Below are 23,123 nucleotides of genomic sequence, written 5' to 3' on the forward strand. Positions count from 1 at the left end.
AGAAAGCTTTTAAAATGTTACAAAATTTGACTTAATTTCAATAAATTTGACAAAATTAGATAAATGGTAACATAAATTATGCATGAGATTGTTATCTCGACAATGGCAAATAGATCTTTCTGTATTCAAAGACAGACTTTAATTCATGGCATTCCTAAAAATTCTCATATAAAGTCAACTATATGGCGTTTAGTTCACAGTTTTGCTTACAGTACTCGTACGTTGAAAGTGTTAATTATTTGCTAATAAACAACTCAACTAAAGCATGCATTATAATTCTCCTAAATAATATTTTAGAATCGAAAACTTTTGACTATGAGTTCTCTAATTATTAACTATTCAATTAAAATATCAATACTATTCTTCAGTTATAAACAATTCAATTATGCAATCAACTCAAGCATTCATAATATAATAACATTAGTGGAATATTTTTTTTGCTATGCAATTTATGTATATTGGGAACTTATTTGAGAAGTTGCAAATTTTGTGCTTTCAAACTATAGATGGATATATAAATCATTTATGGGAATATTATTTGCCATTGCTAAGTGTAAGAAATGTAATCAGAAGTGAAGGATTATTGTTAAATTTAAAGAGTGTGTAGAATTTCACATAACCATATATGAAAAAGCAAAAAAAGAAGGAAAATTACCGTATATGTAGCAATTATTTCTGGAGTCGCATCATTCAGGAAAGACAGAGACGTGAGCCAAACTTTGCTTTCAGATTCAGAGACTTGCTTACTTGAAATCATTTCATAAATAAAATGTGCCGAATCAACAGAGTTAACTAGAGGGATGGCATCCATGAAGAATTTTCTAAAAATAAACATTCAATGAAGCAGAATATTAAAAAAAATAACTAAAAAAATCCTCTTTTTATTTATTTCAGTTAAATAAAACCGAATTTGACAAATTATTAAATATGATTAAATTTTCATTTTCCTGAAAAATGGCCCTTTGTTATTTTGGGAAACATGCCGTTTTAAGACATTATAGTATTATATCCAATTATTACTTAAATTCTCGCCTATAATATTCTAATTAGCATTGTTGTGCCGCGATGGTTCAGGGAATAAAGCGTTCGCCTTCCAATGAAGTAACCGGGTTCGAATCTCAGCGATGGCAGGTCGATACAAATCCGCATCCGGCTTGCACTGACCACAGTGCTGACGTAAAGAAACTTCAGTGGTAGGCGGATCATGGCCGCAACTTTGATTAAAAAAAAGAGTGTCTAGTCACACTGTAGAAAATTCTGGATCAAATTACGGTTAAAAGAACAGGTTAACTGAGACCAGAATCTGTAAAATTCGTTTTACGGTAAGATTTTATATCGCAACTCTTAGAGCACTATTTATTTAATTACAAAGAATCAGTAATCTTAGAGTAAGTCTTACTGTAAGGTATATCAAATTTTACGCTGCGCAAAATTATGCTGTAAAAAGTACTGGTACCCTGACCACCAATCCAATTTTCTATAAAATTTTGTACCTTAATTTTTTACAGCTATATTTATTTAACTACAGAGATTCAGTAATTTTACAGTAAATATTATTGTAAAAATTAATGTATATCAAATTTTCGTTCCTTGAAATTTTACGGTAAAAATGGATTTTGCGGTAAGAGTATCGCTCTCCAGAGTGTCTGTACTTTTTACCACAATTTAATCTGGATTTTTTTTACAGTGTACAGTAAATTTGCTATGCTTTAAAAGATGAAACCCCTTACAGCGCCAAATATACTTTTTTTAGATTAGTTACCTTGCTTTACTGTTATCTGGGCAAATCTTTTCAGTTTTCTGGTGAAGTGCCTTTAAAGCAGAAATGGATAACTTTTTAAGTTTGTAGACAAAAGCTGAAAATTTTCTGGGTACTGAAATTGTGATATCTTCTTTGGATGCATCACAAAGTTCCTTTAAGGCTGTTTCGCTGTCTTGGTTGACTTTTGCAGCGTCGATAACTGGTTGCTCGTGTTGGTAAAGCAGAGGTTCTGTTGTTGGGCGGTAATCTAAATAATAAAAGTAAAAATTCTGTTTTAAATCTCAAATACATAAGCATGCGTGCAAAAGAATTTTTATTAAACATATTTTTCATACTTCTTTCATTTTAATAGTTTAGCATTTTAAGTTAAGTTTACAAACAGTCCTTGAAAAGTTATCTTTCTTACTTAAGTTTTAACTTTTAAAATGGTAAAACTACAAGCCATATATTTCAAAAAAGCCATGTACTTAAAATTCCAAGCCATATATTTCAAATCATCAGTTATAAAGCTAGAAATAATTAAAGAAATTGTATTTCCTATTTTGCATCCATGCTTTGTTTCCAATTTACATTAACAAAACATCGTCGGCAGACAAATTAGATAAAAGCCAGCTAGCTAGCTAAAAGCTAACTAGTTAGTTAAAGGCCTTAAGTAATTGCTCAGCTAATTTCCTTTCTATACAACTTGATACAGATATTTAAATTTATTTTCTTAAAAATATATTTTATCGTCTGAAAGAAATTAGTAAAAAAAAATCACTTTAATTTGAAAAAAAAGCAAGCGATTATTATAAAAACTGCATATAAAATTACACTTCTTTAACTCGTATTATTTATTTATTTACTATTTTCAGCACATATTTTAGTAAATATTTATGAAATGTTAAAAATATTTATTTTATTGTCTAAAATAAATAATTTCCATCATTATTTATTTTATATCTGAAAAAAGCAAACGATTCTTCTTAAACCTGTATTTTGACTTCCACTTTTATAACTCTTTACTTTTAGAATTATGTTCCATTATGGTGAGTGCATTGAAAGGTTTTGTAAACCTTATTTTTATTTTAAATATTCAAAATAAAATAAAAATATTCAAAATAAAACATTTATAATCTGACAATTCAGGTTTCTTAATTCGTCTGAGGTAATTTAATATTACTTTATTATGCTAAATGCTTAGTTAATCTATGAAAAATATTCTTTTTTTAAAAAATATAACGTGAATATTTTTTTAATATTTATCCGCATTATTATTATAATTATGTATACTTTTATGCAAAAAAAATGAATTCATAGTGATACATAAAATTGTTAAATGAAAAGAATTCAATTTTTAAATATGAAAATTTTATGGAAAACTTTGCTTTTTTACAGTACACTTTTTAATTTTTTTTTATTTAGAAGAGGTCTAACTATTTTACTGTCTAATTTTTTTCTGATAAAAAAGTGTTAATTAATGTTCAACCTTTCGGCTATTCACTGACTAACAAAGAATGCTTGGACTTCTAAGGAGAAATGTTCCAATCTTAGGAATAATGTTTTATTTAAGGAGCAGAATCTGACCACGTATAACATTAAAAGAAGTTCTTAGTCTAATGTATTATAGATATAATATAATAAATTAACGAAGTTTTTAAAATGAATACAAAAGAGCAAATGTTAGAAATATAATATAATTTTTTCCAAACTTTTTTTTTTAAATTCACGTATCTTTTTTAAACCAACTTTAAGAACTTTTATTATACTTCACACAAAAAAGCGTATATTTATATCAACTTGGAGAAATTTTACAAAATTAAATTATTTGATTTACTAGATATCCTATTAGTCGACTTCAAAATTACAGCATCTGGTTATTTGCGTGTAAAACATTTTTTAAAGTGTTGCGAGTATATTCATTGTCACATTCAAATTTATAACTGACAAGAATGCTCTAGCTCTTCCAAATTTTTAACCTTATATGTATTTTTGAACTTTTTTTCTTCAAAATATAATTATATAAACTTTTTAATATGCATGTTGTTCTGCAATCTCGGCTTTAATAAATATTTTTAGAATCCCTGCCAAAAACTACGCATGTTAGTGGTCGCCAATTAATATTTCAGAGAGGAAGTAACAGAAGCAATATATCAATTAACTATAAAAACTGAAAACTTCTGAGGAAGGCAGCTCTGAAATATAACTAAATTTGTTTGGCAAACGAGAAAAAAATTCTGGTAAAATTACTATACGGTATGGTAATGGCATTTCTGTTAAAAATATATATATAATTCTGGTAATAAAACCCAAAATATATGATATTTAAACCATTTATTTGGTAATATTTCCATTCATATGGTAATACTTTACCAAAAATTCTGATTTACAAGACTATAGTTCGCGTTACCACACATTAAGTAAGAAATATGAAACTGAAAAGTAAATTTAACCGAATTAATAGTTTTTATGCCGTGCTCTGAGGTATCATGAAAAATTACTGAATTTCGCCAAATTTACCAAATTTTATGATATAAATTAATAAGCATATCTTATGTTAATTTTATCAAAATCATTGCCAAAGCACTTCGGTAAAATTATCCAGCTTTTTAATGTTTCCATACAGCACAGTAAATTTAATCTTATCTGGCAGTTTTGACCTTACTTTGTTTCTCTGTAAAGAGAAAACAGAGAGGAGCTGAAAGTCAATTGCAAGAACACATCCAAAGGCAACCAAACCAGTTTTGATGTATTCTATTCCGTTTTCCACTCTACTGTTTGCCAGTTTTGCTATTAACCGTCAGTAAAATATATTAGTCTGCAATCCCTAATCTGTGTTTTGTTTGTTCTTCATTTTTGACAAAAATTTCAAAATATATATTAAGTACGGTAATTGTGGAAAACCCAGAATATAGACTTACTAATTTCTTTTTCTTTCAATAAATTTTGAAACAGTAATGGAAAATAAAGATTAAACAAATTAAACTTGCCATTTCCGGTAAATGATCTGGTTGTTGTTACGGAATAAATAAGTTTCTGAGTTACTGTGGTGACAACTCCATTGCCCTTACTAGAGAAAGGTCTGAAAACTAGTTTCTCGTTACAGCTAGAGGTCTGTAAGAAGCCATTGCCAATTACTTGTTCACACTCTTGATGTCCCTTCACCACAGGTAGTGACTTCGATTGCTATGGAATAAATTAAAACACATTATACATTTACTACATTTATACTCATTTTTAAAAAAAAAATTTAAGTAAGAATAAAAATTGAATATACATTTAGAATTTTACACAGATAGTTATTTAATTCTTAAAGTATATTGAAGATCTTTTTTATTATATTAAATATATATTATGCAATTGAAATTTGATGATGTTATATGATACGTAAACAAGAGTGTTTAATTATTTTTTTGAGTGATAAGAATTTTAACTGACTGGTTTTAAAACGGATTTCTGCTGATCATAGTCAGTTGTTAATAATAGTGGTGAATAAAATCTTTTTTGGAACTGTTTCAAATCGTAGTTTGTTTAGAAAGTTAAATAAATTATTTTCGATTTATTATTTACGAATGAAATATATGTTATAGAATTTTAAAATAATCATAAAGAGATATTTTTTACTTACTAAAATGTAAAGTTTTTTTACATTCCTAGAATTTTTTTCCTTGGTATATTTATTTGAAACAGATTGGTTTATCATATATCCCACTAAGAAATAATTTTATTTAAAACCAATATATAAATTTTACTTGCATTCACCAATATTATAATACTTTTTTTTGCAATAATAAAACCTTATATTTCTAAAAATGCTTTGATAAACGCTCCTATGTAAAGTGAATTCTTTTATGCAAAATTTACCTTCACATAAGTATAATCTGTAATATTATCGTTTAATGCATACTAATTTGTTATTTTACTTATCTGGACCTTTTACTCTAAATTGACAACATTGAAGGGGGTCTTTAAGTTTTATGTTTTTAATGCTTGTAAAGTTTTAAATTTACTTATACTGCTGTACCATAAAAAATATATGCTGAAAATGCTCATTATTTTTATTACTTTATAAGAATATTATTTTAGAGCATTAGATTTTGAAGTATTAGATTATTAAAGTATTATAGTATTATTATAAATAGAGTATCATTGATTATTAGAGTATGACTTTTTGGGAATTTGAGGCTTTTAATTTTTGATATTACTGAAAATAATATGAGTTTTGATTTATTTTGAATAAAAATATATTTGCTTTAATTTTTCATTAGCAATTTTTAAATTAGTGTTTAAAAATATACCTAATACTGCAAAATTCATATTTTTTCTTCTCATTGATTTTTAAAAACTTATGAAATAAATTTAAAACGTGTTTTATAAGATCTCTGAAAAAATATCGCTTGAAAGACGGTAATAATGCATGAAAAATACATTATCATCAAGATCTCGAAGTTTTATTAAGGAATAAAAACAACATTTTTCTCCATATAGAAAGAGAATTAATCGCTTCAGTTTTAATGTTATAGAAAAGTTCATGAATTTCGAAATTTTTGCTTTCTGCACCATCTCTGTTCTTAGAAAAGGCTCAAGATTCGATTCAGTTCTAAAGTAATAAGCACTTGTTTAATTAAAGTTCTAATACAATATTTAAAGCAATAAATATTCGATTAATACATACAAAGTCTGTGGCATATGGAGTTCCTTGAAGATAAGTATCGACATTTTCTCTTTCTGTACACGAGGAAAGATCTTTTGTTTTGCGAACCGTGTGCATTCCTTGCCAACTCCTTCCCAAAGAATGATACTGCGCAGAACATTTTCCAAGAATGTCAGTCTGAAAAGAAAACAATTGGTTTCAGGGAATGAAAAAAAGTGGTAGTACTAAACGAGATAAAATAAGTTTTGGTCTAGTTTTGATGGCAAAAAATAATAAAATTGCATAAATGGTAGTATTAAATTAGATAAAATAATTGATTTTAATTAATAATCTAAATGGTATCATTCAATAGTGTAAAATAAATAGAAGTATTAAATGGTATAACATAAATGTCATGAAATTACTGCATAAAAATGTAAAAATCAAATGCCGTCTATTTTTCTGAAAGTTTGGCTATGTAATAATGATATGTTTTGATTTATTGAACTTACTTCATGTATAAGTGCGTTCCAATCTGGTTTAAGTATGTATGTTTGGAATGCAGACAAAACACCTTTTTGTATGTTGGTAATCCAAGCTGGTACGTTTTCTAGTGGACAGACGTGCTCAACTTGACCATTTTGGAAGGAGAACCTCAAAATGTGTTTTTCAAGAGACCGTCCGAATTCTCGAATCCCTCTTAAAGAAACTAAATAATCCGGGCTATCTGGATCAGATAGTTTAAGCTGTACACCTCTTAACTAAAAAGTAAATGAATAAAAATGCATTCGTAAGTAAGCGATTTTAAAGATGATTCTACAGATTATAAAAAACAATTAAATCATGTGAAAATATTTAAAATATTAAACAAATTCAATAATGATACTAATCACAGGAAAAGAGAAATATAACACTACCAGAAATTCAAGAATGTTTAAAGTGTAATGTCGTGTAAATTTACAGCAAATCTTAATATAGTTCCAAGTTATTACTAGTGTGAAATCTGAAATAATATTAAATAAATATTTATCGAAATTTATCATGATTTAAAGATTAGTTTGTTAAATTAATTAATATTTAATTAGTAATTATCAGTTTCACTCCTTTCAGTAGTTGTCTGAAAATGGCAAGTGCTTATTTATTTAATCGAGAAAAATCATTGTATTTTATTTTATTTCTTTTTATCTTTCTTTTTATTATCCCATTTTTTAAAAGCTTCATCCTTAATTTAAAATAACATGATCTCTTTCTTAGAGATCAAGACCACGTAGACATTTAAAAAGCTTTTTAGGATTGTTAAATGCATTATTGCAGTACGTTTGCAACTAAACTTCCCTTTAAACAAGATAGAGTTAAAATTATTTTTGTGGTCGTTCCCTTTTCATTTTTAGTTTTGGCAGTTATCCTCGAAATATGTTTGATTGGGGATATGTCCCAAGAGTTTTCTGGCCAGTCTAGAACCTGAAAGTTTTAGTAGTATAAATTTATTACTCGACACTGTAAAATATATGCTTGATGTTGTTCGAAAGTTATAACCTACTCTGGCAATTAGAATGACTTATTTTCCCCATATAAAAGCGAGATCTGATATAGTATTCTAAGAAAATTCTTCCCAATTCATGTATCACCATCTCCCAACTTTACTACTAAATGGAACTTTTCGTTGTTGCTTACGTAATAATTTGGAGCTTCCAAATAGATATTTTTTAGTAATTTGATACCTAGAATTTTTATTACTTACATTATTACTTTTTACTGATATTACGCAGTCTTCGAAATCTAATATTTTAATTTTTTTTATTGAGCTTTGATTATAAATTTCAAAAATACTATTCGAATTTTACAAACAGTTTATCAATGCTGTAAATCAATTATATCATTCTTTAGAGCTTAATTCTTATTGAACCCTATGACCAGTTCTTCATTCAAAATTTCACAGTTCGAATTAATTTTTTTCAATTCTTAGAACGACTTTCATTGGAGATTAACGTCTATAAATAAAAAATAAAACTTAAGCATCAAAAACCTAAATATTTTACATTTAATATTACATGAAATCAATTTAAATGTCGAAATAACGTGAAACCTTATTTTCAATGAGATCCTTAAAAGTCTTTGAACAAACTCAAACATAAATAGAACAAATTCAAACGTTTTTATTGTTTATAAGATAGACTTACATAGAATTAGCACTTTTGTTGCCCGTTTACTGTCTCTATTTTTGGAAACGCTATTTTTTTTCTAGTACGAAATTATTTAAAAATTTATTTCTTCTAAAATTGTGCTATTTTTTACAATAATGTAAATTAATATTTGAATTTCATCTGCGTTAATACGCATTTATGAAGCAAATAAACAAGGGATTTATTTTTTATTCTTATTCAAAGCATCAGTGCGCTTCAACTAAATTGTTATTTGCTTCTAGAACAGATTTGTTTTGATTATTAGTGCTCATAATTGTATTTATATTTATTGTATTTATGCTTACTAAAATTGTAATTTGTTCCACAATTGATTTATTTCATTTATTAGTGTTCGCTATTTGATTCCCATAGCTGTCAACTCTTCTGTTTTTATTTTCATATTTAAAGTGGTAGCGAAACTCATGTTATTCCATTAAATTTTTAAAATTATAATAATAATTAAAAAATTATAAATAATTACAGCATATATATAAAAGAATAATAGACTTTACGATAGAAAATTTAAACATCATCAAAATCTTAATATATTTTTGAGAAAAGCCCATTCTTGGAAAGAGAGAAAGTTGGTAGGTATAAATTCCCATTTATTGTATAAAAGAGTAAAATCCGTATTTATTCCAGATTAATAAATACCGTATTCATTTCATCCTGGCTGTTTTAAGCATGTAATTTAAGTTCTATTTATTGTACTTGAGTACTTATTATCTCAAGCAAAATTAATTTTCATTACTAGGGTTCATTAGTCAGACCCTATATATTTAACAAATAAACAGTTTCAATATATATTTAATAAGCAGGTTATCTGACTTATGTACTACAGGTTATTTACTTATGTATGCAGTTTAACGAAATGTGTTTAATATTATCATAATGAAATTTTTACAAGTATATAGTTACATAACCTTAAGATGATTGATGAATCAATCGGTAATTATCGATTAAATTATCTTTTTTTTTTCTCACGTCAGTCAGTAAGCACTCATGTTTAAACACAAGCATAGTTTCAGCCTTCAGCTAAGTTAATATTCTCACGGTTCACTGCTTTCAACTACTTAATTGAGAAGTTTCAAAGATCAGGGTAATCTTGCTTTTTTTTAGAGATTGTCAGAGGTTAACAAACACTTTTTTTGTTTTTCTTAGATTAGTAAACAGATATTCGGTATCGATTGATTTGCTTTAGTATCGGCTATACAGAAAATTCCGAAGAATAGATATTTTAAGTTGTTTCGCAACTAGTACGACTGCTATCAGATAACTATCTCTTAGCAGATGCGTAGAAAAAAGGTCAGCTGCATGTCAAAAAACTCACTGTTAACAAATTTAAAATCATAAAGCCATAATTGAACCCAAAATAAAATATATCAAAGGCGTTGAGAAAATGTGTTTTCTATTTTAACAGTTTTGATTTTTTTTCTGTTATTTTTCAATTTTTTTGCAATACAAAGTTTTGTAGAAATTATTTAAATGAAAGGTTTTGTAACTTTTAAAAAAATTATTTTCTCACTTAGTTAAAATACTTTTTACTACTCTATGAAAGCAATGTGTTCAAAACTACCAAAATAAGGTAAAATTTACGTGGTTTCTGGCTGTATGGTAACACCTTAAGATACGGTAATTTTTACCTAATCACTCAGGTAAGGACTCTTTGGTAAAATAAACAATGAGATATGGATTTTATTACTATGCTGTTTGGTAGTAAATATGATAAAATTTGGTAATTTTAGCTAAAAGTCGGTAATTTTAAGAGCTCTAGTATTGTTTAAAATTACGAAAAAAAGTTCCGTTTGAGTCTCTATTTCATTCAGTAAACAATTATTAATTTTGTTTCATAACGGTAAATTATTTTTTCCCTATTATTTTTTGCATTTTACTATATACAGCTATAGTTAACATCCACGAACATTTAAAACTAAAAAAAAATTTACATTTGAAATGCACAAGGCGAAACTAAACCAGGATCTTAACTGTTACGCATCAGGGAATTCCCGCCATCCTAAAATAGAATCGCAGTGCCATCGGGTTCAAATCAGACGGTAACCCTGGATGCATCTATTTATTTATATTTATTTATTTATTGAGACGCTCACATACGCCTAATTGTTCCCTCATTACGAAGCCCGGTTTATATATCACGGTTTATATATCCGTGTCATATCGAAATGAAAGATAGAGAAAGACACAATAAGCATACTTCGAAACCGCTATCCCTAGATGCATCTTTGTATTGACTTTTTTTAATTTGAGCAATCTGATCTATCACTTAATAGGGGCTTATAATGTATTACTTTGTAATGAATACAAGCCTGCATAGGTATGTGTATGTATATGCATATATGCACCTGCATGTGTATATGCAATAAATAAATAAATACATTTTTGTAAATGTTTTTCTTAACTATTCTTTCACAGCAGTCTCGTCTTTCTGCTTAACGCTATTAAAAATATAGGTAACGGGTTCGAAATCAAAGCGCAACCATGAATGTGTAACAGTAATTAAATAAATTTGATATACAGGTTCGTGTGCTTAATGCAAAGAATGGCTTGCTTTTTGTCAAATTATTGAACACATAGCACAAAAATGAGAAACACAGTACATAGATTTTGAATTCGCAACCTCTACGCTTTGGTGTGGTTAGCGGGAGGACAACATCTCACAAAAGTGGATGCCCCAATAACAAATGGTTGTTTTACTTACACATCGTCATCGCTAAGCAGTATTACTTTTCCATTAACCGCTCTGAAGCATTCGAATCCAGAGTTATAGCTGGATGTATATTCTGCTGTCTTCCGTAAAATTGAGCTTTCTGTTTTCAATTTGAAAAGAGTTTTTAAGCCGTTCTTTGTATTTACAAAGAAACCAACATATGTATGCAAATAAATAAATAAATAAATCCCACTACATCTTAGAACATGGATAAAACAGCGACCTTAGTTTAGTATATCCGAGTTTATAATCCTTAAAAAACTTTAATTAAACACCAGAAGTAATCTTTCATTAAACTTTTCTCCTCTGCTTTCACTTCTTTGAAATTGATTTTTCTCGTCAGTTTACGTAAGATTTAAAATTAAGAGAAATTTCACAAGTTTTATGAGAGAGTACAGTCTTATCTAACAATCTCTATTTTTTAGAGTAAGTTTATTTGATGCCCTTAAGGAAAACTTCATATTGGACAAATGATCTTAAAAAAAGCTGAAAATAATTCATGTAAATCTAACATTTCAAAATGTGGAATGCAATAATTAAAAGCTTTATTCAGGTTAAAAGCGAAAAAGAACAATTATTCAAATTTCAAATCGTACTTGATGTATTGTATGAGCATTTGTATTCATTTAAAAATTATATGTATTTTAGATGTTTTTGAAAGTTAAAGTAATTCTGATAATAAGCATTTTGTAATCAATTTCAATCTAGTATAGTATTAAAATAAATTTCAAGAAGTTTGTTATTCATCCAGAATTATTTTAATAATAATTCTTTTTTAATTGAAGGCTATAGCAATTATTTCATCATTTTATATAATTCTAAATGATAAACTTCAGTGTTTGGATTGAATTAGTCAAATAGTTCTCCATAAACTTAAATTTGAATGAAAATGAAATTATCGAAGTTTTGTTATTTAAAAAAATTATTTGACCATTTTCATAGTTTGAGTGCGATGTCGAAAATACGAAAACATATTGTTCAAATGCGGGTGCTGATTAAACTGTCCTTGATATATTTTAAAGGATATATCAGATTAACGTAGCGTTTTTTCCTACAATTTTATACAATTGTTTGAATTTTTCTGCCTTATTTTCAATTCTACTCCAGACAATACCCGAAAAAAATTATTTTTATTAGTTCATCACGGAAACAGATTCGTAATGAAAGATTCATATTTTTGGAATTGAGTTAGGCTTAATTTGGCAAAAAAACTGCCGTTCTAACATAGAATTCGTTAAGCTCAACATCAATTGAACCTTAACAGCATAAGGAACAGCATTTAGTGTTAATGGTATTTTTAGATATTTTTTTAAACCATATGTTAACCCTTCAAATCTGAAACTCGCATTGGATAATAGAGATAGTAGAATTTCAACAATATTTTCTTTTTGTTTCTTCATTTAATTTCAAAACGGGAGATAAAGAAAGGAATTTTGATTAAAACACACAGTATGATAATATTTTTGAATGAAATTTGCAGTCCCACACAAATAAAATTTGTCAAATAGCACATGGAACTTAATTATATATCATATGTTTAGTGTCACTCAGTTGAGTAATTCTTCCTACAAAGAGCTCTGTTTTTTTTTGTCAATTCTTATTTATTTCACTATGCTTCATTTCATTTCTTCAATTTTTTTTTGTATATTTTTTTTTCTCTCTCTCTCTCTTTTTTATATTAGAATATGCAGCTTTGCTTTCTTTTGTTCACGATGATACCCTATTTGCTCTATATTAACATGTTATGGAGAAGCATTAAGCCGGAAAAATATTAGACTGGGGTCTTCAAAATTCTAGCCAAGGGTTAAACCTAATTCGCCTACATCTCAAATCTGGTTTTAAGTTGCGGATCACTCATTGCTTATTTTAATCCTGTTTAAAAAGTTTTTAACGCTAATATTCGTTAAAAGTTTTTAACGCTAATATTCGTTAAAAGTTTTTAACGCTAATGTTTAAAAAGTTTTTAACGCTAACGATCCCTTATTAGTTTTATTAAAAAGTCAACACATTATCTGATACACATATTTCTATTTTTGATTACCTCTATGGAATTTCTACTTTCAAAAATTTCCCGCAAAGTGACTTTTTCTAGCACCTAGCGTTACAAATAGCTTATTTGCTGTATCCTTCCAAAGCAAAAATTTGTGCAAATTAGTGAGAAAATTATTAAAAATACTCAAATACCGATTATTTTCTAAATTTCTTAGAAGGAAGACAAAAGTTTCAACGTACATTGAAAATGGTTGCGAGTTTGAAAACCGCAAGAACTGTGCAATTTTTGATGCCTTTCTGAACCTGAGAGAGGACCTTTAAATTGTGCTTTTTTTCTTACTTGGTATTTTTTTATTGAACATGATGGAGAAGGCACTGTGGCTCTTAGGACGACAAGTTTCAAACTCCTGGCAAAAAATATATTCATATTTCGAAGAATTTAATTATATTTTCTTTAAGAAAACGTGCTTTACACTAACATTTTCAATTTATTAAAATCACCATTCACGGGATTAAATTTCCTGGAGGAAAATTAAGTACTTTTTTTAACTAAATTATAAATGATTAACTATGATTAATCTATGATTAAATATGATTAACTATGATTAAATGATTAATCTAAATGATTAACTGTAAAATTTTTAGGCACTGGAATAAAAGCCTTCATTTACCCTTAGAGAGAGTTCGCATTTTGATAAAACTTCTATGTCTGCATGAGCTGTGAGCTGAAGTTGTGTTTTATCTTGAGTAGCTCCTTGGACGGTGGTTACTGCTGTCGTTTCATAATCATATGTATAAGTACTACCTGGATTTAGCTGAAAGTCGCTTTCGTCTGAAAAAACAAGGTAAGACATATATTCAATCCGAAAACCAGTTTTAATGCATGAAAAAATTTACAAACTTAAATTCAATTAGACTCTGAGATTTTAAAGCATAGTTTCCTTCATAGATTAGAATTTTATAAATTAAACATTGCTCATCAAAAATGCTTAAAGAAATTAGGATTATTGTAAACGTAAGTAAATTTCTCGGGTTGGCAAATAACTAAAATGGATTTACAGGTTAACCAAAGCTTAAAGCGTCAACATTTTTCGATTTGCATTGTATTTTTATGTTTTCTGAGTACATTTTGATTCTAAATTTTGGCCAATATATTTTTTGGTTAACAAAAGAATAGAATTAAAAGAACGTTTTCATTTTTCCCTGCATTACTACAGATATTAAAACTATCCTTTGAATGCAATAATTCGATTACTATTTATTTTAGTATAATATGTTTTGTTTTACATAATACATCCTTATTTAAAAAACTCAAGCATTAAACTTCCCAAACTATTTCATATTTTAATATTTCAGTATTTGTTATTTATAATTTTTTTGAAATTACTTCAAGAAATACTGAAGGAAACGCCATACAAATCAAATAAAAATATTAATGAAAATGATTTTTCCTTTTATCGTCAATGATAATAATGGAAAAAAAATTCAAATTTGTAAAAATAATTATCAAATATTTATGAGATATTTTAAATTGAGTTAAATTTTTCCGTAGTCTTGGAATATATATAAAAAATTCATATAAAAAGATATAAATATGGATTAAGCAAACGAAGAAAAAAAGAAAAGTTATAACGAAAGTGCCTGGAAATAACCATACCGATAGATCAGCCTAGCTAGTTTGTTATTTTTTTCAACCACACTGTAAAAAATTCCAGATCAAGTTACGGTAAAAAGTATCTGCACTCTAGGTAGTAATTTTTACCATAAAATCCATTTTTATTGTAAAATTTTACAAAACAAGAAATCTGCTATGCCTGAAATTTAACAGTAATATTTACTGTTAAATCATTGAATCACTGTAATCAAATAAATATTGCTGTAAAATTACGGAGTATTAAATTTTACGATAAAATGGATTTTAAAGAGGCTACTTTCAGAGTAACGGTGCATTTCCTACCACAATTTTTCTGGAATATTTTACAGTGCAGCTAGCATTTTTTAAGTTTTTCATGAAATCAATTTAATGATTTTCACGTTCTTTCTATCAAAATTAAGCACAATTGCTACTATTCCCTTATAATAAGCTGTATTTGTTTAGTTCTCCCTTTTTAAAATGTAATAGTAATAATTTAATAGTGATAGAGCATAAATATCGTAGTATAAACAACGCTTAAAAGTTAAGTTTGTCAGGATTATAAAAATAATCATACATATAAAAAAATACTTAATCTTTACAGTGGCCAAAAATATTAATATGCTTTAAATTGTCAAATGGTGTAAACTAATAAAAACATAAATAAGAATATTTAGTAATTCTTACCTGAACAGTACCTTGCACACTGACTTTTTTGAGAAACAGGAACTAGGGAAAAAATGCAACATGTATAAAATTAATAAAAAAATTTATATGAAATAGAGTTGCTAATCTAGATTGCTAATCTTGCTAACTAAATAGATTTCTAATCTTGCACAACAGTATTTTTTAAAGCTTATATATGAAGCTCATACATTCATCACTTTTTCCTTAAAATTTATGGTTATATTTTTTAAAAAGATTTATGAAACAACAAATCAAAGTTTTGTACAATAATAGTCATGAAAAGCAGATATATTCTACAGATATCTAGATTTCTTAAACTATTTTATGTCGCTTTCAATACTGAATTATAAACTTAGAAAAGGAAACAAAAAATTAAACTGAAGCTAACAAATTAAGTCCCTTTTGTAAACTAATGATGAACTATGATATTTTGCCGTATATAAAGCTTAGACACGACAATAAAACTTGCATGTGATTTAATTCCCATATTTCTTCAAAAAGATTTGAAGACCAATCTGCATTTAACTTAAAATTTGATGTTAAAAAGAAACATTACAAAACTATATTCTAACAATGATTACTAATTAACGATTGAAATTTATGATAATTTTAAAATTGAAATTTGCCTTATTCTGCTTATATTTTTACATTTTAAACTTTCCACACAGCCCATACCAAAAATATGATACATTTAAATTTTCAGAATTTAGAGCATGTTTGAATACTGTAAATTAAAGTTTCTTTACAAATATTAATAACTTTAATAATATTTGGGTTAGATGTGCATAGTGGAACAGAATGTTAGAATTTTTTCTTAAATTGTATAATACAACAAAAAATATTCTAAATGAGCTGAATTCATAGCTTAATATATGCTCATTATTTTAATAACTATAGACTTATAATAATCGCAAAAACCTTAATTGCGAAAATTTTATCAATAAAGAAATCATAGCCTCATTTTAGCAGCAAAAAAAACAGCGAAAAAAATTACTGTAAATACATAACGGAGTTATAAAAATACGTATTAAATTTTTGCTAAATATTTTTAAAAAAATCACTTAATTTTAAAAACTCTTGCAGAGGAACTAAATTTGTTTTTTTCTGGATTTTTAAGATAGTACCACAGATATACTGCCAAAACTGACTATGGTCAAATACGTAAATGCAACTCGAATAAACTTTAGATTAATCAAAATGCACTTTAAGCAGTTAAAAATACAATAATATTGAAATGAAAAGTATCTTTCTTTATGCTACTCTCTAAGAAATCAATATTTTTTTAAGAATCCCTTTAATCGTAAGAACACTGCGGTTTAACTTTATTTTGCATGTTAATTCACGTTACATGTTGTTTTGCAGCAACAAAATCTATTTGACAAAGAAGCAAAAAACTACAAGATAGCGTAAAAATATGTACCTGAATAGAAAGTACGATGAAATTTAAAAAAAATTACAATAGATAATTAATTGGAGAAAAATTAACTGTTAAACTTGTAGTAAAAAACACCATTCAAACAGCTGTACAAAAGGCAGAAATGCAAAGAAAACAGTATTACGTTAGGAAATGATCATATTTATTTATAAAATTAATAAGCGTTTTTTTCCTTCTTCAAAATTCTAATTTTGCAATTTTAAGTGGGATTTTATTTCATGAGTTTTTCTTCCTTTCCTTTTTTCAGTGGTATTTTGTTTTTTGTGTAAAAACTATGATACCTCAAATTGGAAATTATGCATGGGGTATAAAAATTTACCAGTTTACCATTAATTATTACCATCAATTAAATGGGAGGGAATTAGAAAAAATAACATTCGATTAGTAGTTCAAGAATTATTTACTGTTAAATTTGTGGAATAAAATACCATGAGACCGATCTGCTATCCACTGCAGTGCAAATACGCAGATCAAATTCGAAATGGTGAAAGAGCCATTTTTTTTGTTCACTTAACAAGAGTTTTTTTTCTTCTCAAAATTCCATTTTGTTTGAAAATTATTGGAATTTAATGTACTTTTTCTCAATTTGTTTTAGTTTTTTTTCCTAAAATGGTGATTATTTTTCCCTTTCTGTAGAAAATTTTTTCTTCTCCCTCGAGTTCTTTATTTTATAAGCTCGCTCTTAAGTTGAATTTAAATGTAAGAAAAGAAAAAGACAGGAAGAAAGAGATTAGATGACACTAGATCTGATTTTAAACATTCATATTGAAATTTTTAAATACAAAAAATCTCAATCCAGGAAATCATTTATTACTTTGCAATTAATGACAAAATGTTCTTATTTAAAACTATAGTTATTGTGTTTTTTTGTTAGAAATTACTTCTAAGAAATAAAACAGATGGCAAAGGAAAAATAATAATGGGAGTTTGTGAACTAAATGAGAAGGGATGGAGTCACTTAGTTTTATCAAAAAATTAAAATTTTCTTACACTTATGAAAAATATAATTTTAATCTTTCAAGATTATATAAATGCATGGTCCCACAATCAGTGTTAATATTTTAAAAGTCTCCACCACACTTAAGAAATCAATGTAAAAGTACATATATTTGCGAAATTTGTAATTTTTATTTTTTAAGGGAAAGTTAATAAAACGAAATTTATGTTTTAACAATTAAGGAACTACGCATTTTAGATTTAAAACGTGTGTATAATCCAAAATGAGAGAATTAAACGTAAATTAAAATTTAATTTACTATTTATTAATACTATTAACTTACTACTTATTATTATCTGACAAAGAACGCGGGATCTACCGATACATACTATATATTGTCTGAAATTTACGGAGGATATTCAGTTATATTCACCTTTGCTATGTTCTGAGGAAATAGTGCAATGTTAGAATTTTCACTCTAAGATTATGATGTAACAACCGGCATCAGTCTGTCTATCTAAATTAACCGTTAAGTTTACGGTAAAAATTTTTTTACCTTTACGAGCTTAAAACCGTTTACAACTAGGTTGGTCAAAAAACCATGAATGCAAAACTATACGGGTTTTTTTAACGATTTACAAATAGCATGGTTTTAAAACCCAAAATGAGAAATTTTCACTGATTTAGGGGTTCGTTTTTCTGTTAGGTAATAGGCATTAGAGCTAAGTTGTGGTTTATCAAGGGGAAATATTGTGATGTTTAAGCTGGAACTCGAGCTCTCGCTCTGTCAGTAATGAGATTGGCAGAGTAGCCCTTTCGACTATAATATGTACTCATCTGCATGGAACTGATTAGCTTCATTAGGTGAGCTCAGTCAGATAAGATATAAGGATAAGGATTACTAAGTCATATTATTTTCTATCCTCTTATGCCTAATACAAGAGCGGATACCTAATAATTTCATACACAGCTTATACACTAAGGAAACCATTTGGTTTCTTACGTATGGGAACATGCTTTCGCCGTGAGAACTAATCTGCCAATCTCGTAACCGGCTGAACGGAATTTTGAATCCCAGCGTTGACACACAAAATATTTTCTCCATTCTTTATACACACGAGGATTTTTCAATGTTCTGTACTCCTTAATTGGTGATCCGGAACAATTGGAATGCGAAATTCTCATTCGCGCATTGATAACAGTCCCACAGAGCTGTCTAGTACAAAAAAGTCCAATATTCCTTGCTCTAACGATACATGGCATTACTACATAAGTTCCGTTCTATGGTTCACTTGACACAACTGAGCCATAAACAAAATCTAAAGTAAATTACTTATCAAAATGGCTTTAACCTAACTCTGAAGTAGATCCAATGTCCAGTTAAATTTTGTTTCGTGGTTTTGAAACTATACTAGCTGTAAATGGCTACAAAGCCGTATAGTTTTGTATTCATGATTTTTTAACCATACCAGTTGTAAATGGTTTTAAACTCGTAAAGGTAAAAAAATTTTCATAGCCGTAAACTTTAACGATTAATTGGATTAACAGAATGTTGCAGATTCTTTTACCACAGTTTAAAAAATATTTTAACAATGTGATTTCATTAATGCATTTAAGGACTTACAGTAAATTAAAGAACTGCTATTTTGTAAAAAAACAAAACAAAAAAAAACACTTTTTATCCCTTTTTGACAATCAATTTGCACAATATAGTAAGAATTAAAATTTCTGAGTAATGCCTTTATTTCCATATTTTAAGTATAATAAATCGGTTTCGTGTATTAAAGAGGAAAAAAAAGATTTACGCTTACGTGCAGGATTTTTTGAATTAAAATATCATTTGAACTAACTAGCTAACAATACAACAACTATAATACTGTTTAAAGGCATAGTCCTTGAACCATTAAAAGTTGGATCTTAGTGCATAACCTGATAAAATCAAAATTTATTCTGGGTTTTTTCTTTTAATTTTGTACATTATTCATGTGGTGTTTTAAATTAAATAAAAAAACTCCAAACATTTCATACGTAGTTATAAACACAAGAATTAATTGACGCCATTACGCGGCGGTTTATGTGGTTTCCTTTGAGAATTTTTTTCACTGATTGAAGTGGAGATTTTTAAATTATATAATTTTTTTTTAAAATTTAGGCAAGAGTATTAAGCATTTTATTTATTAATGTAGTTTTTCCATACAAACACACTCTTAATTTTTTATATACATTTTTGAATTATTTTCTAATATTTTTTTAATGTTATTGCTTTATGCTTTTATGTTAGACAAAATGGCCTATCAACTCTGAGTCAAATAACCAAATAATGTGATTTCATTTTATTTCCTGATTTGAAAAATTTACCTTGAATATATTTATTTTTAAATATTTTTCTTACTTCTTGTAATTACCATATTAATGTAAACGAACAAAATGCATGGCGTGATTTCAACTTATTGTGTATTAAAATATACATGAAACTATGAGCTTACTGTATGCTTAAATTTTAATCTTATAATAAACTGAGATGTCAAAAAATTTAGCAGAACCAAACTTAAAATAATAAAGCTTGTTTTAGTTAAGACTTTATGTGTAAATCAAAGTAGTTTCAAAACTGGAGATGGAGTTTATATTTCCTATTAAATATAGCTTTGCAAAATAAAAGATTATACCATTACCATTACAAAATAAAAGATTATACCATTACCATAACAAAATAAAAGATCATATCATTACCATTGCGAAATAAAAGATTGTACCATTACCATTGCAAAATAAAAGATTATCACGAAGACAAATTCAATTATTTATGAAATATTTACAAAATAATAAAAATACTGCTTAATAATCTTATTACATAAGAAAAAAAAGCAATAGTCATGTCTTAGAGTAGTGAGTATTTCTTCTAAACTAAAAAAGGCTAATAGCAAATTTCCTTTAATTTATTTTTTTTATTTAAAAGAAAATTCAATTCCCCTTTATTTGTATAATTTATTTAATTATATCAGTTAGTATATTGTGCTAAAAATGATTTTAAAAGCAAATATAGGATATAGTATTAATCTTGAAAAAATAATGGTAAATTATGCGTAACAGGTTGTATTAGTTAGCCATAATTGAAGTATTATAAAGCACATTACACTCTTTTTCAAGAAATCTTTTGCATAGCAACAGCAATAAAGATACAAAAAATTGAAGCTTAATTATCTTAATAAATTATTTTTGGGAACTATTCAATTTTTTAATAATGTGATCAATTATTTATACTTATTTTAATTAAATTTAGATAATTTAAAATTTTAATTTTTGTAGAAAAAGTGTTTCTGCAGGCAAGACCAAGACTTTATATACTTTTTATTCATCTGAGTAAAGGCAGGAAAAAAATATTAACTCAAAGCAATTTGATGCATTTAAACTTGTGTGCTCATACGCGATTATTTTAGAAAATCCTAGACATTATAATTTATTAAATAAGTGCATGAACTTTATTTGAGAAAAATGATTTCTAAATAAATTTAGGTGATGAAAAAATGTAAATCTTTTCTTTTCTGACAAGTAAACATAACTGACGAGTAAACATAACCGAAGTTGTAACCAAAAATTTCAAAATGCAAAATAATATATGAGTACTATAATGAATGGCAAAAATTTTCAGAAGTTAGAATTATAATGAAGATTTGACTTACATAACAATAAAAACTAACACTGAAATTTAAAGAAGTCGTTAAAACTAATTAAATGTTAAAATTTAATATTTGAAAACTGTTGATCGCATAACTGTAACAGTTAACCATTTTTATAATACCCGAATAATTTTTACTCAGAGCAACTGAAATATTATTAAATTTTGATTTCAAAATCAGCTTGATGTCTTAAATCGTATTCAAAATTCAATGATATTCAGTAAGAAATGTTTTATTAAGTACAATCGTAGCATACTAATGTAAATTTGAAACTTACAAATCACTTAGGAGAAGACAAACTTGTATTGAAATAGTACTATTGAACAATTTTCTCAATATTTATCTGAAGAAATTTTAATTAACTTAAAGATATTTAATAAACTTCAGAAAATCAGCTTTATAATTAATAAAATTATTAAGAAACTGTTTAATAGTGTTAAGAAACATTTTGTAAACTAAAAAACTCCTTATTAAAAGCCTTCGGAAAATATATATAATTGATAAAATTATTAAGAAACTGTTCAAAAACATTTTGTAAACTAAAAAACTCCTTATTAAAAGCCTTCGGAAAATATATATAATTGATAAAATTATTGAGAAACTGTTTAAAAAACATTTTGTAAACTAAAAAACTCCTTATTAGAAGCCTTCAGAAAATATTGTAACATTTTGTATTTCTTTTACGGCTTAAAGCGTCAGGCTTAAACGTTCAGATTTTATGTCTTAAAGTTTTTCTTTAAAAAACTAGTATCATTTAACATGTTATTTTATTAATTTCTTTAACTTTTTAGTATAAATAAATACATCTAAAACATGCAGATAATTATCCTACCTGCAACTGTACTGGCGACGAAGCCGCATAAAAGCAAAAGCTTTCGGAGGGATGCCATAGAAGAAATAGGTAATAATTCACTTCAACTGCATGCCTCAGAAAAATCGCTGTTGTTCCACTTGTAATGGCAGCGAAAGATAGAATACTTGTCCGTCTGCGTAACTAGATGTGATTTTATGGGTGAAATTCTGAGATCAAGAGTCCACTCATAGATTCGGACTGTATTTTCGCAATATTTGACCTCCGATAGATGTAGATCTGCCTTCATCAGCAAATTGATAAGATTAACTCTCCCCCAATATCCGCAAATCTTTCATCCTGTGAAAAAAGGTCTCCGAGGACTTTATGAACGAAATGTTTTTAAAGTAACGGGACATAACTATGAATTTTTTACGAGTTACATTGGAGGCCATGTTTGTTTAGTTTTAAGATGTCAAGTTTATTGTTTATTTGTTTGTTTGTTTTAAAGTTAGTTTGATAAGGAACCAGCAATTTTCTGCAGAGTTTAATCGGGAACATTCCTTTTGTGAAGTTTGATCAGATTTTGTTTTAAGTTCAATAAAAACTTTGATACTGATATTAATATACATAATACTTTTGAATCAAAAGAAATTTTCGTACAATAATATTATATTTTCTATGTATCAA

General features: G+C 27.0%; 1 protein-coding gene across 1 annotated transcript in view; it reads right to left on the minus strand.

Annotated features, from left to right (window-relative positions):
- The window catches only part of LOC107451189 (uncharacterized), a 59,724-nt gene extending 36,850 nt beyond the window's left edge, over nt 1-22,874 (minus strand). The window contains exons 1-8 of the mRNA XM_043039454.3: nt 22,476-22,874; nt 15,595-15,636; nt 13,946-14,106; nt 6,887-7,135; nt 6,417-6,572; nt 4,732-4,927; nt 1,763-2,009; nt 656-821 (exon numbers count right to left, since the gene is read on the minus strand). Coding sequence (XP_042895388.2) covers nt 656-821; nt 1,763-2,009; nt 4,732-4,927; nt 6,417-6,572; nt 6,887-7,135; nt 13,946-14,106; nt 15,595-15,636; nt 22,476-22,533 — 1,275 coding nt within the window. The 5' untranslated portion in view covers nt 22,534-22,874. The remainder of the gene's footprint in view (nt 1-655; nt 822-1,762; nt 2,010-4,731; nt 4,928-6,416; nt 6,573-6,886; nt 7,136-13,945; nt 14,107-15,594; nt 15,637-22,475) is intronic.
- Nucleotides 22,875-23,123: the final 249 nt, after the last annotated feature.

The sequence above is a fragment of the Parasteatoda tepidariorum genome, chromosome 6, assembly GCF_982258835.1.
Source record: "Parasteatoda tepidariorum strain Cologne lab strain chromosome 6, Ptep-v5.0, whole genome shotgun sequence".
Lineage (NCBI taxonomy): Eukaryota > Metazoa > Arthropoda > Arachnida > Araneae > Theridiidae > Parasteatoda > Parasteatoda tepidariorum.